Genomic DNA, 18,536 nt, shown 5'->3' with positions numbered 1-18,536 from the left:
TATGTGAAATCAATTTAAAAATAAATGTGACTTATAGTCACGTGAGGTTCATGGCTGGTGAGGTACTGACTGTAGTTTTTAAAAAATGTTAATACAGGTTGCCCAGAGGATAACAAGAAAATGAAGATAATTATTTTGTTTAAAAATGTATTTAAATTGTTTTTAAGTACTTCTTAGTCCCATTTATTTATTTTTTGATTAATTGGAAAACATTTATGTGTTCACCTTTTATGTGTATATTAAGTACATGCAGCCTTTCCTTCTCCAGGACAAGTTCTGATATTTAGTTGCAAAAGTCTGATCACCTTCTCGTGAGCTTGGGTATATAATCCTCCGTCTTGGCAGTCAAATGAATTCATTCATTCAACAGAGCGTAAAAATATCTTTAATGTGTTTGACTTTCTGCTAGTTACAGCTGCTAGTTATAGCTGCTGCTTTCCTCTCTATGGAAGAACGGCAGTGACAAGCGCCATCCAGCTTATGCGCGCCTGTCCCCTTCAGGATGCAGCAGTACTGCAAGTGCCTCCCATGAGGCATTTTATTGTCCGATTAGCAAGAATATTGATGTCACACTTACATCAAAGACATCACACGTGCCGTAGAAAGTCATGGTGTACAATAAATGTTTCTGCAACATTAGTGGCCACATGCTGACAAACAGAAACTGGAAGGCGCAACTGGCAGGTGCCAACTCAGTATGCAGTGTGACTGTAGACAGGCACGCTCGCGGCAGCCTTACTTGATCAGGAAATGTGCAAACTCAGCAATTCTTACTTAAGAAAATGTTATATATTGATTGGACTCATACAGAAAATACATTTAGAATACAGTTCAATGGACAAATATTTTTTTAATGAGGCTCTGCCTCAACTTCCTCCCTTGACTGGACTGCACATCACTGCTTATACTGTAGTTCAGTGTGACTTAAAGTATACACTGTGTGCTTTTTCCCTCTTCTCGGCGCTGATGCGACTTATACTCCGGAGCAACTTATAGTCCGCGAAATACGTTTTTATTAAATTTAAGCCACCTTTTAGGTGGCAGTATGCATCGTACTGTAACTCCACTCTGAATTCTTGTGCGGTATGTATTAAAAGTGAAAGACAGGGAGTGTTTCTAGCGTTATGCCTTTCATTCAAATACAAGCGGTCATGAAGGACGAAGTATTTGCCACAGGAGCTGTGATCCAGACATGAAGGGCTCATTAGCAGTGGAAGCATGCAGACCACCTCCGCCAGCGTGCAGTCCAGCCTTTGACTAGCCGGAGTCGTAATAGCGATAATACTACGAAGTCAAAGGTTGGAGATACTCTTCTGTTGGTAACACTGTGCCTTTTCGGTGAAATACATAAACCAGGGGTGTTCAAAGTGCAAACTGGGGGTCATGTGCAGACCGCAGCTCATTTTATAAAGGGGCTGTGGCACATTGTAGAAATAAAATAAACCCAAAAAAACCCCCAGCAAAAATGACAAAATAGAACAAAAAGGCGTAATGTAACAAGGAAACGCTGACTTGTTGAACCTGATAAGCAGTGTGGGGCAAAAGAAGTTCCGACTCAAATCGAAATGTACTCATAAATGTTTCCCATAAGAACTAATGCAAGTCCAATTAATTAGTTCTGGACACAAAACGCTTTTTTTTATAATATTACATGCAAGAAGCAATTCATATAAATGACAAATAAAAGGGATAAATGAACATTTATGTCACTTTTACCTTAAGTAGCTTAGCCTTGACAGCAAATAACTAGAGTCAACCGCTGATGACCTCATGATGGAGCTAGGGGACAATGACTACCGGTTCTGGTTTCCATGCTAACATGCTGCTAACAAGGATGTTTTGTGATAAAAATACGTTACAAACAAAGTTGGGGCTCACGCCATATTGTACGATGCAGTGCTGTGGGAGACATTGTATGAAAAATGTGGAATTGTGGGAAAAGTGGGAATATTTGTGATGTGTAAAATAGAAAGTCTGAATGTCCTAAATGGGGTGAATGTTTTCATGATGGAATGTGGAAGTAGAATTCTCAATTTTCAAGAATTCTCCACTCAAGGCAATTAGTGTTATGTGGAATGTGGAATGTGGAATTGCAAAAAGTGGGAATTTCTACAATGAAGAAAATGGTTAGCCCCAATGTCCTGAATGAGCTGAATGTTTTCATGCTGTGGAACTTGTAAAAATGCTCATTTTCAATGGGAATGTCTTCGCGGAAAATGTGGAATGTGTCAGTAGATCACCACCATGTCCGAAATGAGCTGCTGGAATGCTGGGAATCGGTTAAGAAATGTGGAAGTACTTGGTGGAATTAGGCCTGTCACAATAATAGATCGATTAATTGAACGATTAAAAAAACATGTTGATAATTATGAGCCCAATAAATTGATATGTGCATGTGTTTCAGCTGCTCGTTGCTCTGTATCACACAGACTGGATGACAAGAGGGTTCACTCTGTCTGTGCACATTGGTTCTATAGAGGAATGAACAGGGAGAGTGAACCCTCCTGTCCTCTCATTCAGCTTCTTTGTGGAGGCGGGGCTACTAGTGAGGGGACACAGGGTGCTAGCACCAAATTAGCCTTGTCAGAAAGCATATGCTAACATGAATGAAGGCACAGAAGCGATTGTTTCGAAGGCGAGCGCAACCGTCCCAGTGTGGGAATATTTCAGTTTTAAACTGAATGAACAAGGTGAGCGAATTTGTTTGAAAGAAGTGACGAGGAAAAAGGGGAACACGACCAACATGCGCCAAGAGGCGAAGCGGCAAAAACATCCCCCGTAGTCCCCCGGAGCATTATGCGGGAATCGCACCACCTCGGGAGAAAGCTCCAGACTTTGAGCTGGGACGAAACAGCTCCTCCCGCAGCAGGAAGTCCGGCATGTCAGCCAGCAGAGAGTCCTCACAACAAATAATAAAACAAAGATAAAGCCGATCACAGTGAGATGAGGGAAGCGGCGAGTCAGCCACGCCGGCGTATATTATGCCATATGATTCATGAAAACATGGTCTAAAAAAATGAAGATAAAATCGAATATTGACGATAATTTGTAGCACAATTATCGACCAACAAAATTTGTTATCGTGACAGGCCTAGGTGGAATAAAAATAAAAATACTCTGGTAAACAATAAAATGTGTGCATGATAATTAACATTTATATAATCGGGATGCTATCGAGATAAAAGAGGGCTACTCTTTTGTCTGGGGTGGTGGGCGGAGCTTATGAATACTTTGTCCTGGTCCTACCTGTAAGATGTGGCTGCCCAGGTGAGGCTCAAAGATCTCCGAGGCAATGGTGCTGGGACTCCTCCTCCGCTGGTTGCCGATAGCTACACACACAAACACACACACATGCACACACACGTGCACACACACAAGGAGAGAGAAAGCACAGGACAGGACAGAAGAAGACTGGTGAGACTCGGACACATTGAAACGAGCAAAGCCTCACACACACGTGCACACACACGCACACACACACACACACACGCACACACACGTTGAGCCAGCCTGGCTTGACAAACACACATTGCACAGGACAAGAGGAACCAGTAAGGTCAGCTGTGCACAATACTGCAACAGGTTAGCATCATGCTAATTGTGGGGTGTGCTAACATGACACATGACATCTTTGTATTTGTAGAAAAAAAGAGACATTAAATCAGGACAATAAGAGACGACGTTACAAGCTGAAATCAACTGCAAGACCTGTGATGCATTTTAGATGAGGCGTGCATCCTGTCACATCAAAGAGAATAAATAATGTCACCATCATCCACTCACATGGTGTGTGTGTGTGTGTGTGCGTGTGTGTACATGTGTCTGTGTTGACCAACATGGGTCAATGGAAGATTGACATCAAGGTGCACCCCGCACTTCACAATAAGATTCTCTGAGAAGAAGGAAAAGAAGAATGTTGGGATGAAGCATGATTGTCAACTTTGTGCTTCCCAAACAGGACAAAGCGCTTGTCCTCCCATGGCCAGGAGACAGTGAGAAGGGACAAAAGAGGGCAAATGTGATGGAACAAAAAAGAGAGAAAGAGAGTAGTGCCCTCAGGACTGTCTCTCGTCCTCCAGCCTTCACCGACAGGAAGTGAGAGGACCAACATCGCAATAGAAACACACTCCGAGACAAAGCATGCCATCAGTGGTCAGATTGGTGAAGATTGTTGTTTGAAGCCTTTGAATTTAGCCCAAACCAGTCCACTTCCTCCATTTTAGGTCCACATTTAGAAACAAATTAAGTGCTGTGTGTCAATTGGTGTACTTGCGTACTTACACTTCATCTTTTGAGTGCATAAGTGTGTTTACAGTGAGAAGTAGAGCAAAATGCAGTACACTGTCAGTACCTCATTGCTGCACTCAACACGGTCAAAATAGTGAGTGTGCAGTGATGGACACTTACCACCCTCAATAGTCACCATCTTGGCTACGTAGCGGTAGGGGAGGGACTACTAAACCTTTCCAAAATTAAAATAAAAATGTATTTTTTTATTATTGTGGCCGGTATTTTATCTGGCAATCCAAATGTTGGGAGAATGCTCTGTCTAGTGGTTGCAATTCATCATTTAAAAGGACAGGAGGAGAAGGAGACGAAGAAGACCGAGAAGCAGAAGATGAAGCAGAAAAGAAAAAGAAGAAGATAGAGAAGAAGAGGCAGAAGAAAAAAAATGAGAAGAAGAAGAAGGAGTAGGAGGAGGAGAAGAAGGGTGAGAAGAAAAAGGAGAAGCGGAGGGAGAAGTAGAAGAAGTTAAAGAAGAAGGAGGAGGAGATAGTCCAAGAAAAGCACAGGCTTGTGGTGCAACTGTGTTGGTTAGCTAAGAACTACAGAGTCACTCGCTGACGACATCATAAGCCGGGCAGCGGAGCTGACTTCCTGTTCCTGTTTTCATGTAGTAGCAAGCTAATAGGCTGCTAACAAGGACGTTTTGTGCTTAAAATACGTTAAGAACACAACAAGATGCGTACCATATTGCACAGATTGTACAGCAAATCACCTATTATATGAAAAATGTACAGCGTGTACAGAGTATACAGTATTTATTGAAGTGTACTGACAGCAGTATTCCAATGGACACACAGCAGCAGTCAAACAAGTATGTGTCCGATTGTGTCTTCTTTACGAGGGATCAAACAATGGCTCCACAGAGGCGTGCCATCAGGGTGTGTCATCTAGTGGGATCTGCACTCCATCCTCATCATTATGTGTTTATTCGTCCTCTTTTGTTCTACATGTTAGCGCACAGATACATGCTAATAAGGTACATGCAGTACAGATAGACAGGTCAGATGTGTGTGTGTGTGTGTGGGGGGGGGGGGGGAGGGGGGGGGGGTGTATGGGGAGGGTTAACCCTGGCTGAAAGACAATTTTTGTGCCCTGAGGTGGTTCTCTCGTCTCTCCACGCATCCCCACAGACCTCATTAGGACAAATTTAAAGCCCTCTTGTTGTAATGCAGCACACTTAGATGCCATTAAGGATGTCATCAAGCATCTCCATCTCCAAAAATAAATGTCATGTTGGACCACTGGAGGTCTTCTTCTTCATCATCATCATCACAGAAGACAAACATGAGGAAGACCTGAGATGGCATCATCATGAAAAGACAGAATAAATAGAATAAAAACACAACTGGCCGACAATAAAAGCCCTGCGGCCACGCTGTGAGCACTGAGCTGTGTGTGCACGCGCGTGCATGTGTGTAGAAAAACACTTTAAAGACAGCAAAGTTGAGTTTGTACACGATGTGACACAGTTAGCATTACTTATGCACATTGTCTTGGAAAGTTTTGCATAAAGTTTTACATAAAGAGAGTATACGTACGTTAGCCATCTAGCTGCTAAGTAACTGACTGATGCTGATTGTCATTCGCTTTGCAGCGTCAAGCATCAATAAAATCGTACAACGCGGTGACAACGGTGACGTGGCGGGGGTCTCATTAGCGCTAAAGGACGATCGGCTAGCTCTGGCATGTGAGACGCGTGCCAGGCGTGGAGGAAGTCCTGCGACTGTTAGTCAAATTGCCAATTCAATTAGAGAGGATGCAAGAAGAGGGCGGCCATCTTGGCGCAGTGTCAGAGCCAATTTGTCAAGAAGCAACCAAGCAAGCTAGCATGCAGTGAGAGAGAGATAGCGAGCGAGAGAAAGAGAGAGAGCGAAAGGGAGAGAGAGGACACAGGGAATATTAGCAAAAAAGGAACTGGGAGTAATTTTTTTTGAGGCATTTCACTTTCAACTTTTTAACTCTTTTTAATACAACAATGAAATGCAATTTTTTATTTAGGGTTAATTCTTTGACAGAACACTAGTACTGTCTCAATTGGTGCACTTACGTACTTACACTTAGTCTTTTGAGTGCATAAGTGCGCTCACACTCAGAAGTACGGCGAAATGCAGTACACTGTCAGTACAAGTTGCATTCAAAACACTCAAAATGGTGAGTGCACTTGATGGACACTTACAACCCTCAATAGTTGCCCTCTTGGCTACATAGCAGATGGGGAGGGACTAACTTGAAACAATGGGAAAACACTGAACAGAAGAAGAAGAAAGCAAATGACCATTTCCGGTAAATGTACAATGACAGAAGAAGAGAACACCTGCGAAGAGCAAATAAAAGCGAGTGGCTGAGACAGCCATAAAAATATCTATTTTTGACACAAAACAGGATTATGCTGCTGCATCGAGGCACCACCATACATTACGGCAGCTCACTCCTCCCCCTCCAAATACGTCCTGCTAGCTTGACGTTGACATTCTCCTCCGAAAAATGTTTGTTTAGTAATGTTTGCAAAAAAGTTAATCTTAATTGCCGTAAAGCACTGTGTATAAACCGCACTTTTTGTTTTCCACTGGTAAGAAGCAAAAAATCGGGGTGCGGTTTATACACGATGACAGGTCTGTGACCAGATGCAGAAATTGACGAGAAGCCCATTTTAGAATAGCCGTCTGTGGGTCAGACAGTTGCTTTGACTTTAGCGCCCTCTGCTGTACAGTTGCTGAAAATGCTTGTGTATGCGACTAACTTATCTGACGGCTGTCTGTATTTTCATACAGTGAAACGATCTCTTTAAACACTGAAGCTAACCTAAGCTTCCAAAGTAAAATACAATACAATGTTGGAGTTTATTCAAATTCACACTGAAGCAATGCAATAAAATAATAACAGAGAAAAGGAGAAGCAGTGAACGATATCAAAACATTTCTGAAAATTGCAAATTTCTTTATTTAGATTTCTTCTTCTTCTTCTTCTTCTTATTATTATTATTATTAATCTGTGCTTAGCCATAATATTAAAGATCTAGATGCCGAAGTTCAGATTTCTTCTTTATTCTTCTTTTTGAAATTGCTTAGTACCTTTACGCATGTTGATTTGAGATGAAAGAGTTGGCAAGCATTTCTGAACTGAAAATGTTTTTTCCCCGCCGTGAGCCTGGAAATGGGGGTGCGGTTAGTACACGGGTGCGGTTTATACAGTACACGGTGCTTTACGGTATATTACATTCAGCTCCAATAACCCTTCCCTTCTTGCTTCAGTTACCATTGTTCACTTGCAATGAAGGAAGCTAACAAGCTAAATGCATAGAAGCACAATTTAGGTTTATGCCTCACACATTTGCTAAACACATTTGAAAGTTTGAAGTATGAAATGTATAATTACTCACTACAGTATTCATGAATGATAATGTAATAAGATCCATGAACAGATGGAATCGGATTCACGGTCTAGCCATTAGCCTGGTAGTCAGGCTAGTGCTACAACATTGCTTCAGTCTGTTGTGGGGCCTTCATCTTACTAAAGCCGCTAGCGGTGGTACATAACTCCGCTACGCCGGCGTTGTCCTGGCTAGCTGTAGGGGAAAGCGCTTCTCCAAGCCGCGTCTACATCGTCCGCACTGCCTGCCTGTTGTAATTGCACGACTTACCATCACATATTAACTTGTGTTCACCCCCCAGATTTTGAGGATGGACTGTAAGAAAGTTGACCGTAGAAGCCATAGCTGACTCCATGCAGTTTGACCGTTATCAATAATGGAACATTACTGACACGTAGTGGCCAGAATACTACATATAACTTTGTCCTTCAATATTCTTTGACTAATAATACACCATCGTCAACCACGAAACAGCGATCATTTATTAATTGACATTTGAAAACGTGATCGAGCGATAATCGAAACCGCGATATTGAGAGGGACGACTGTATATCTTATATTATGTTATATGAGGGCGTTTTCGGTAATAATTTATAAATATGGGCTAATAAATAATAACTGACCACAAATCTGCAAATTTGCGAGTACGCGAGTGCTCCATCGCTAATATGCTGGGATCCACTGTAATGGATTTGGGTCAGCACTACACTGTCACAAGTCACACACTCAGGAACTAAGTACACAGTGTACATAGTGTACTTATTGAAGTGTATTCCATTTGAGACACAGCCAAGACCTTCCTGTCAGACGTCATCGGACAGGAAATGACATAAGCAGTCAGTGGATGATGGTCAGACCATAAAGATGGGTGAACACACACACACACACGCAAACACACACACACACACACACACACACACACACACTCCCTGAGCTGTTTAAAAAGTCATTAGCGCTGCAGGCATTTGAATTTATTTCATTTTAATTAGTGTCTTTTTAAAGGCATATTTCTACCACTTTAACATTTCACAAGCGCTCGTGCTTAATAATCCATGTGCTAGTTACTTCAATGAATTTTAACAGCCTGACTGACCACAAGCAACACCTCCCCCCCCCCCACACACACAGATGCTCTTAAAAATAAAGCACATAAATAAAATTTAAAAAAAAGAACAGAAAGAGTGAGTTTCCATTCAGACATTCCCAGTGAAGGAAGTCACTGTGTTAGCTTTTGTAGTTGTTTGTGTTTCCAAAATAAATGCTATAGAGACAGTGACATTTCAGAATAAAGCACCAACGAGAAGGTGGATAGATGAAAAAAAACAGTAACAAATAACTAGGGATGCCCCGATCGATCGGCCACCAATCAGTATCGGTCGAGTTCCATAAAAAACACGTTATAAATGCCGTTCAAAGGCGATCGCAAAAAGCTACCGGCGTGCGGCAGCAAACGCTCCATGTGTGCTGTGTCACGTATTCAGCCGACAATGGATGCACTTTGTCCCGTATTCAAGCAAAACTAGTCTGGAAAACTTCATGGATTCAGTTTGACAGCTTGACACAGGCTACGCCAATTGATGCCAGCGTGTTTGATCACTCCCTTATCAAACGTATTGCCGTTCGACTGATCTTGCATCTTTGCTTACACGCTTTGCCTAGCTGTCAGCCGCTAGCTAGCTTGCTAGCTAGCTAGAGTTATCCGCCTCGCTTCTGGTCTTCGGAGTCCAAATGTAAATTTTGTTATTTTGAACTAAAAAAATAAATGATTGAACAATTTATTTGTATTACAGTACTCCAAAACATGCATCAAATTAAATTCAGGTTTGTGTCAAATAGTACAAAAATCGTTTCACGCAAATAAAGGCAAAAAAAAAAGACAATCCACCCAAAAGTGTATTTTTTCATATTTACCTATTTGCCAGGGGCACTTGGAATTGTCTGACGGCTCCCCTGGTCAATACCACATAAATAAATCTACAGTTAATCCATGTGATCTGTATTGGTACCGGCCAATCTACTCGTGGACGATCGGTATCAGAAGAATAAAAAACCCTGATAAAAACCCCCAATAAAACCCTGATCGGAGCATCCCTACAAATAACAATAAACAAGCACATGCAGAGGAAAAGTGAATGGTTCTGATGAACAAGGTTGAATGTGGCGCAAACACATCACGAAATGTAAGTTATCATAAGATCAAATGTTGATGTGTCACTCTGGTCTCCAAATATGTTTAATAGAGGAAAATATTCCAGCAGGGGGTCCAAAGTATGGCCTGCTGGGGGCCATTTTTATACACATTGTAAAAATGTCCAAATTACTATTAGTGGAAAACACAGCAAAAAGGCACAGCTGACATGCTACCCATTTTTTTCTTTAAATACAGCAGATCCCCACCAACCGCATGTCGCCCGAAGTCAGCTGGGATAGGCTCCAGCATACCCCTGCGACCCTAATGAGGAGAAGCGGCATAGAAAATGGATGGATGGATCCCCACCAAACCGCAAGTAATTGGGAAGCCCGTGAAAATGTCAACTTTGACAAACCAACAAATAACACACAATGTAACTGTTCCACACAGACTATGTGGGTATCAAAATAAACACTTCCACAATAATTTACCTGCAAAACAATGCTATTGCAAATTATGCTATTTTATACTCATTTATAATCCACAAGGCATGCTGGGAAGCCTACGCCCACACTCCTCCAACAATAAGTTACCCAGCATGTCCTGCGGGTTAGAAATTAGTATAATATTGTAATATTGTTTTGAATGTATACTTGTGTGTAAGCATAGATGGATTGTGTCTTCCACATTATGTTACTTGTTGGGTAATTTGTGGTTGCGCCTTGAGTCAGGGTGGGATTTGGGTTGATAAGAGCCTGCTGGTGTGTGATGTGTGAGTAATGGTGTAAATATCAAGCTACTTCATTGACATAAAGAACACTTCCTCAAGCAAGATGAAGTTTACCTCTGACTAGTTCCCATGCAAAACGCAGGGATCCACACTGTATGTTACTTTTTTAGCGTATTGGATTAGTTTTAGCATTTTTTTTACAAAATGAGAGACATCAAAATGCCCCCTCTCCCATGCATCCTTTGAATTTTCAGTATGTGACCCTTGATGGAAAAAGAAGTTAGAACACCTCCGCCTTAAAGTCTTAAATCAGGGGTGTCCAAAGTGCGGCTCGGGGAGCATTTTTAGCCCGCAGCACATTTTTTATGAGCCCTTGCCATATTGTAAAAATGACATCTATTTGTTATTAGTACATTATTATGCTTTGTCACCTATAAGACAAGGCTAAGATGTGAATGTTTTGTTTAGAGAGCCTACCTTATATAGGCCTACATTGGATTGGTTTTAGCATCTTTAATGCACAATATATATCAAAGTGGCCCCCACAACTTTAAGTTTTTATGTATGCGGCCCTTGCCGGAAAAAGTGTGGACACCCCTGTCTTAAATGGTGCTAAATAGGCCTGACATATGAAGAGTTGACAAAGACCATTTATCAGGTGCACCATCTACTGGGATACAATATTGAAATTTCAATCGCTCGACCATTCAAACTCTTTTCTTGTGTGGACCGACTGTGAAAGAGCATGATCACACACACACGGCGCGCACACACACACACTTGCCCACACATACATGCACACAGGGAGGGTTCAGTGAGGCAGGACGTTATTGGCAGTGGGGAATAGAGGGAGCAGACAGTAATTAGGAACCAGCCTACTGTACCACACACGCGCGCACACATGCACACACATAGACGCGCAGTGTAATTAGGTAGGGGGCCTGGCGCCCCAGCGGTGAAGTGAACAAGTCTTGAATAACCGCACGGGGATCAGTGGAACACCAGAATGTGTGCTAAAAGGGTGCACAGACACACACACAAGCACACACTGTACGGCCGCAGAGGGAGTGCTGGCTCTCAGGATTAAAAGCAGTTGAGCCGCTGTTCGCTCCTCCCAGGAACGTGTCAATCAGCTGCAGGCGGGGCCAAGTGCAACTTGTTATATGTAATAATAAATGAAGCTGAATTGATATAGAGTGTTCCCTTGTTTATTGCGGGGGATAGATTCCCAAAATAGCCCGCAATAAGAGAAATTCGAGAAGTAGACAACTTAATTTTTTAATGTTTTAAAGCTGAAAAAACCCTCACCATACACTTTATACACTTTTCTCAGACAGGCATTAACATTTTCTCCCTTGTTCAAACACAACTCAAAAAAGCAAAAAATTCAAAAAACTCAAAAAAGTTCAAACATTCCTTTGAATTTTAATGACCAACCTACTAGGTTGGACACAAGAAATTATTAAATGACTCACGCATATTTCACTCCTCTGACCGTGCCTTTTTGTCTTGGCGCTGTTCCACTGTACTGTAGTGTTTTTTAATCCATGTTAAAACAAATTTCTGCAGTACTCCTCCTGTTGCAGTCCTCCTGCCCGAACCGAAGATGAATTTAGTCAGTGATGGTGCCCTACAGCCGCGTAACTTCTACATTCCTACAGCATGTCCAGAAGTCCAACCTTTTGTGCAATGGTTAGCATCCTCCTCTGCCTTTTGGGTGCAAAACGTTTCATCGACATAATAGGTTTTGTGGAGAACAAACTTGCAAACCTACAAAGACTGCAAGCTAGCAAGCAAGCAAGCTAGCGATGACACAGAAAACAGGGCAGGGCTGCACGAAGGAGATTGACAGTTGTCTACAGCCAATCACGATGCAGAAGACAATGGGCAAACAGATGAGAGAGGGAAGAGAGAGACACTCAACTTCACAATGCAATTCTTCTTAAAGGGCCAAGCCCGGCCTGTAACGGCGTTCATACGCTGTAAAAAAAAAAAAAAGCACGAAGATTGCACCAAAAAAAATCTGCGAAAGAGCGAGTCTGCAAAAGGTGAACTGCGACAGAGCGAGGGAACACAGTAGTTGAAGACAGTCTGTCCTCCTTGCTCATATAAGCTGCTGGCAACTCACGGTCAAGGCTCATGGGTAGCCAGCCAATGTCTTGGTGGCTGCTTCACATGACCTTGAGCACAACAACATGTTCAGAAGCATGCTCATGGGTCGTATGAGGGGCAACACAGACGTGCTTCTGTTAGCTTTAGCAGATCTCCTTCTTGCTTCCACCTGCAGAAGCGCATACATAGACACACATGCAAACACACACACACAGGCACACAGAGATGGGAAGCGGATGGCAGTGTGTGACACTGACTAATGCGATGCTGCTTCACACATGTTGCTGTCAATCGATTAGCACGGCAGCTTGATAGGATGAGCATACACACACGCACACACAAACAGGAGAGGACAAACACAAAGTAGAGAGGCCTGTGAGTCACATGATGTGCCGTCTATCCACCCAGCGTGTGATCATGGTGGCAAAAGTGAGTATTGGTGGGCGGAGCTTGCTACTCATCCACATGGTGAAATTAAATACAACTACTGCTCGACACAAACAGCAATATTTTTAATAAAAACTGGTGAAATCTCCTTTCCTGATGGTCTCACACACACACGCACACACACGCACACGCACGCACACACACATGCACGAGAGTCCTATTAAAACGTAAGATGATAAACTAAAAGGTTGCTTCCTGGCAACATGCTTGACAATCACATACAATCTTTGTTTTATCTGAAGCCTGCAAATGAAAAAACAGCAACAATAATAACTGTGTGTGTGTGTGTGTGCGTGTGTGTGTGATAAGCTATCTGTACAGTACAACTATGATGTATGAGGCTCATCCCAGCGCTGAGGCACAGTTCTTATGGGAATATGTGCACACACACACACACACACACTACACAACTGATATAGAGCTGATAACACTGCAATAAACTCTCTCACACACTAAAAACTACAAAATACATTCATTGCGTGCATACATGTGTGTGTGTGTGTGCGTTGAAGGCTAAAAAGCCAAAAAAGGAAGTTAAACTTCACCCAATTGATGACAGCATGACAAGCTAGTAATTGAACCGTCTCAATGTGTGTGTGTGCGTGTCAGTAGTGCTAATTGTAAGTGATGCAATGGTGTGACAAGAGTGAGAAATGAAGTGGTTTTCATGTCTGCTTGTTTACAGTATGTTCATTTTTTAACGTTGTTCAACAAACATGGCATCTACCACTCCCCCTTCCCTCTGTTCTCCTCTCAGTAGGGACCAACCAGTGGACAGCTGGAGGACTTTAGATTAGATCATCAGAAAGCATCAAAGTGCGTTGAAAGCTTCGCTCTTGAAAGACGACAAAGAGTACATTAGCAGACATCGAAGTCTTTGATTGACAGGGGACAAACTAGTTCGGAGGGACACGGGAGACGTCAACGTGAACTTTCTGCAGCCTCATCTCCATCTTCACCTGTGACTTCACTGCAGCAGCAGCTACACTTTGATTGGCAGCGGGAGGAGTCAGTCAGCGGGGGAGGCAGGGACAGCATCAACTAGTACTCCATGGCTGTGTGTCCACTGGTACACTTGCATGCTTACACTTAGTATTTTGAGTGCATAAGTGCGTTCACACTGAGAAGTATCCGGACGTTACACTCAAACCGCTCAAAATGGTGAGGCTACCACCCTCAATAGTCACCATCTTGGCTACGTAAAGGAAGGGGAAGAACCAAGTTGAAATAATGGCGGCTGCACTACACTGTCAACATTCACACGTTCAAGAAGTACAGTACTGTACGTACACAGTGGGACTGTGGGAGGGATGCATCACAATGACTTCATTCCGTGTGTGCAGGCAGGTCCTGATGAAGATGAAGATGAAGAATGGGATGGAGATGGATGGACGCATTGGGTAAAGGGAGAAGGGAGAAGGCGGAGTGTTATGAGTGTTATTAGCAAATGGGCCGGCCGCTTAGCGAGCCTTCAAAGTGCGGCGTAACTTCACAGTCCAGCAAACACAGGCTCGCTTCCCGCCCCGCCCCCCGCTTGCCCCTCCTCTCTCCAGTTGATCATTCATCTGTGTGTCCTCCAACTCTCCCTGTTAGCTTTTATAAAGCCATTAAATGCCTTCGTTTAGACTGGAGCCTCGTTACTCTGTGTGTGTGTGTGTGCGTGTGTGTGTGCGTGTGCGAATATTTGCTCAGCTGAAAAGTGGTTTTAGCAGCAGAACCCTCTGAATCGTCAAGGTCGTGCTGAAGGTGACAGACTAGCCATGAAGAGATGCCTTTTTGGTTTAGTTACAAATGATGAAATGTGATGACATCACCAAACAATGATGGAGCCTGTGAGGGCAGGGGGTGCAGGAAAACAGCAACCCTCCTTGGCGAGGCCTTGTTTGAGCCCCGTTTCCAGTCCACAGTCACTTCTGCAGATTGAAAGTGACCTTTGGACTTATTTAGAGGTAAAATGTGGCTGTCTCAAATGGAATACGTCCATCAGTACACTTCAATGTGTACTTAGTTCCTGAGTGTGTCTATTTTGACAGTGTAGTGCTGTTCCAAATCCATTACTGTCGTCATTTCAAAAAAGCCGATAACGATATTTACATTCCTCTTCTTTTTTTGTTCACTACTTTCAAGATAGTCTCTCCCCTTCAGCCATGTAGCCAAGATGGTACGTGGTGGTACGTGTCCATCACCGCAAACTCACCATTTTGAGTGCAACATCTGGGTACCGACAGTGGACTGAATATTACCATACTTTTCAATGTAAATGCACTTATGTACTCAAAAGACTAAGTGTAAGTGCCAAGTACTAAGCACCAATTAAGACACATTCCTAGTCACGTCGTGAATGTGTGAATCCCCCGCCATCTTTGCCAGAGTCCAAAGAACAACACAAACCTTTCCTGTGGGGAAGCTTCTGGATCAAATGTTTCGCACAGGCGCCAACAACTCGTAGTCTCCACAGCAACCATACTTGGGAATTAGGAATGTCCAATAATGTCGTCCGACTGATATTATTGCCTGATATTGTCATAAAAATGAGATATCAGTTCGTAAAAAATACAGGAAAAGTTTCCAGTAGATTCTACAAAATATCAAAGACTGATCCAAATCATGGAATAATTCCGGATACTATGATCAACAATATGAAAAAATGGCGGACCTTTGGAATTTACATCAGTGGTCCCCAACCTTTTTTGACCCACGGACCGGCTTGTGTTCCCACAAATCTCCCACGTACATTATAGTGATCTAATTTATCTTATTTATTATGTATTGTGTAAAACTAAGACATGAATAACATCAAATTAAAAGCACAAAATGAATGCCGACCCACCATCCACCAGTTCAAGTTCTAGCCAAGTTTTTCCAGAGAGATGATTACATCGCTGTTTGACGTGTGTGGTAAAAGGCAGTGTGCTAGCATGAATTAACTTGAGACAAATGTACACATTAGCACTCAATAAGCCATCAAAACTTACCTTCATGCATTCCCACATAGTATCAGCATTTGAGACCAAATATGAGGTGAAAGAAAAATGGTAAAAATACAGTAGTAGTCTATCTGTGCGGCAAGAGATAAAGTTAGCACACGTACAATAAACATGCGTCAAGTGAGACGAATGTAACAGAGAATCCGGTCACTTTTCAAAATAAAACATCAAAAAAAGAATAATGGTTAAAAAAAAAAAGTTATTTTTTCTTTCTGTGCGGCCCGGTACCAAATGACCCATGGCCCGGGGGTTGGGGACCTCTGATTTACATCATAGGAAGACAACAAATGAAGATATAAATATGCAAGAAACACCATTATATATAGCCAATACATTGTGGAATCTGGAGTGTGCCAACAGATTTGTTGTATCTTCAAAAGCTATGGAGCTAAATCCATTACCAAAAATGCAATTTTTGTGAATAACTACTGAACTAATTTTGTATTTGTATTTGTACTTTATTTATCCCACAGCGGGGAAATTCACTTGTTACAGCAGCAAGCAAGATACGCAAGTAAAGAGTACAGTGTAAAGAATACATAGTGACTACAACATGGTTCAGGTGGTGCAGGTGTTGTAGAGCCTGACAGCGGTCGGTATGAAGGACCTGCGGAACCTCTCCTTCTTACACTGTGGGTGTAACAGTCTATATTATATAATGTTGATATCATTATGAAACCAATTGCTAATGGTATTTTTTCATCTTCAAGTAATCCAAATATGTAGATAAAATAAATGTAGGACTAATATTTATGGTGTAAATCACAATATGGGGGGAACTATGGCACTTGGCGGAGGTCTGTGCTCTCAGAGTGCTTTTCTAGTTCAGTATGTTTACGGTGTGGAATTCTTTCCAAGTACAGTCTTTGGATTGTAAATATCCAATTGGCAATGAAAGTGCTGTTTATGTGAGGGGGTAGTAAGGCGTCTTCCTTTAATACTATTGATCTAATCTGTTTCCTTCATACTGCGTTCATGCGTGACATATTGAATGAGCCCGCTTTATACAGTAATTTCACTGATTGCATCAGTCCAGAGTTTCATACTTATTATTATTTTATGAATCTTTTTTCCACACAGAAACTTATGCAGCTTTTCAAATAGTTGCCAGCAATATTTAATTGGATTCTTATTTGTAAATTTATTAAGACTAAGCTGTCTTACTTGTTGATAGTAGGAGAACATGTTTTAGTTGACTATTACTCAGGATTTGTAATTTTTTTTAGACAAAATGTTGAAAATAAATATGGCACATTTTTGGTAATTTATATTGCATATTGCAGTATCCCCTCCGTGAATCATGGAGGGGTTTGTGTGCCCGAGTGATCCTAGGAGCTATGTTGTCTGGGGCTATATGCCCCTGGTAGGGTCTCCCAAGGCAAACAGGTCCTGGGTGACGGGCCAGACCAAGAGTGATTCAGAAGACCCGTATGAATAAACACACGAGGAGAGACCGCACCTCGCCCGGAAGTGGGATACCGGGGCCTCACCCTGGAGCCAGGCCTCGGGGAGGGGCTCGCAGGCGAGCGTCTGGTGGTCGGGCTTTCACCCGTGGGACCCGGCCGGGCTCAGCTCGAAGAAGCCACACGGGATCTCCCCCCCGTAGACCCACCGCCTGCGGGGGCAAGCATAAGGGTCCGGTGCATTGCGTTTTGGGTGGCGGTCGAGGGCGGGCACCTAGGCGACCTGGTCTTCGGCGACCAAATCTGGTTCTTGGGACATGGAACGTCACTTCTCTGGCGGGGAAGGAGCCCGAACTTGTGAGAGAGGTTGAGACATTCCGACTAGATGTGGTCGGACTCACCTCGACCCACAGTTTGGGTTCTGGATCCAAACTCCTCGAGAGGGGCTGGACCTTGTTCTACTCTGGAGTTGCTGCAGGGGAGAGGCGGCGAGCTGGTGTGGGCTTATTAATAGCCCCCCCGGCTCGGTGCCTCTGTGTTGGAGTCATCCCCGGTGAACGAGAGGGTCATTTCCCTACGCCTTCGGGTTGGGGAAAGGGTCTTGACTGTCGTTTGTGCGTACGCGCCAAACGGCAGTTCAGAGTACCCAGCCTTCCTGGAGTCCATCAGAGGGGTGCTGGAGAGCACCCCAACTGGTGACTCTGTCGTTTTACTGGGAGACTTCAACGCCCATGTGGGCAATGACAGTGTGACCTGGAGGGGCGTGATTGGGAGGAACGGCCTCCCCGATCTGAACCCGTGCGGTGTGATGTTGTTGGACTTCTGTGCGAACCACAGTTTGTCCATCACAAACACCATGTTCCAGCATAAGGATGTCCATAAGTGCACATGGCACCAGGACACCCTAGGCCGCAGGTCTATGATCGACTTTGTAGTCGTATCATCAGACCTGCGTCCGCATGTTTTGGACACACAGGTAAAGAGAGGGGCTGAGCTGTCAACTGATCACCACCTGGTGATGAGTTGGATTAGATGGCGGGGGAGGATGCCGGACAGACCCGGGAGACCC

At 43.2% G+C, this 18,536-nt stretch overlaps 1 protein-coding gene across 5 annotated transcripts in view; it reads right to left on the bottom strand.

Annotated features, from left to right (window-relative positions):
- The window catches only part of LOC129193059 (neuronal PAS domain-containing protein 3), a 179,858-nt gene that overhangs the window by 59,492 nt on the left and 101,830 nt on the right, over positions 1–18,536 (bottom strand). For all 5 annotated transcript variants that reach the window (XM_054797664.1, XM_054797665.1, XM_054797666.1 and 2 more), the window contains exon 4: positions 3,247–3,329. In XM_054797664.1, coding sequence (XP_054653639.1) covers positions 3,247–3,329 — 83 coding nt within the window. The remainder of the gene's footprint in view (positions 1–3,246; positions 3,330–18,536) is intronic.

This window comes from Dunckerocampus dactyliophorus, chromosome 13 (genome assembly GCF_027744805.1).
Source record: "Dunckerocampus dactyliophorus isolate RoL2022-P2 chromosome 13, RoL_Ddac_1.1, whole genome shotgun sequence".
In the NCBI taxonomy this organism is placed as follows: domain Eukaryota; kingdom Metazoa; phylum Chordata; class Actinopteri; order Syngnathiformes; family Syngnathidae; genus Dunckerocampus; species Dunckerocampus dactyliophorus.
Note: the sequence above shows the minus strand (reverse complement) of the source record. Positions and strands in the feature narration are given on the sequence as shown.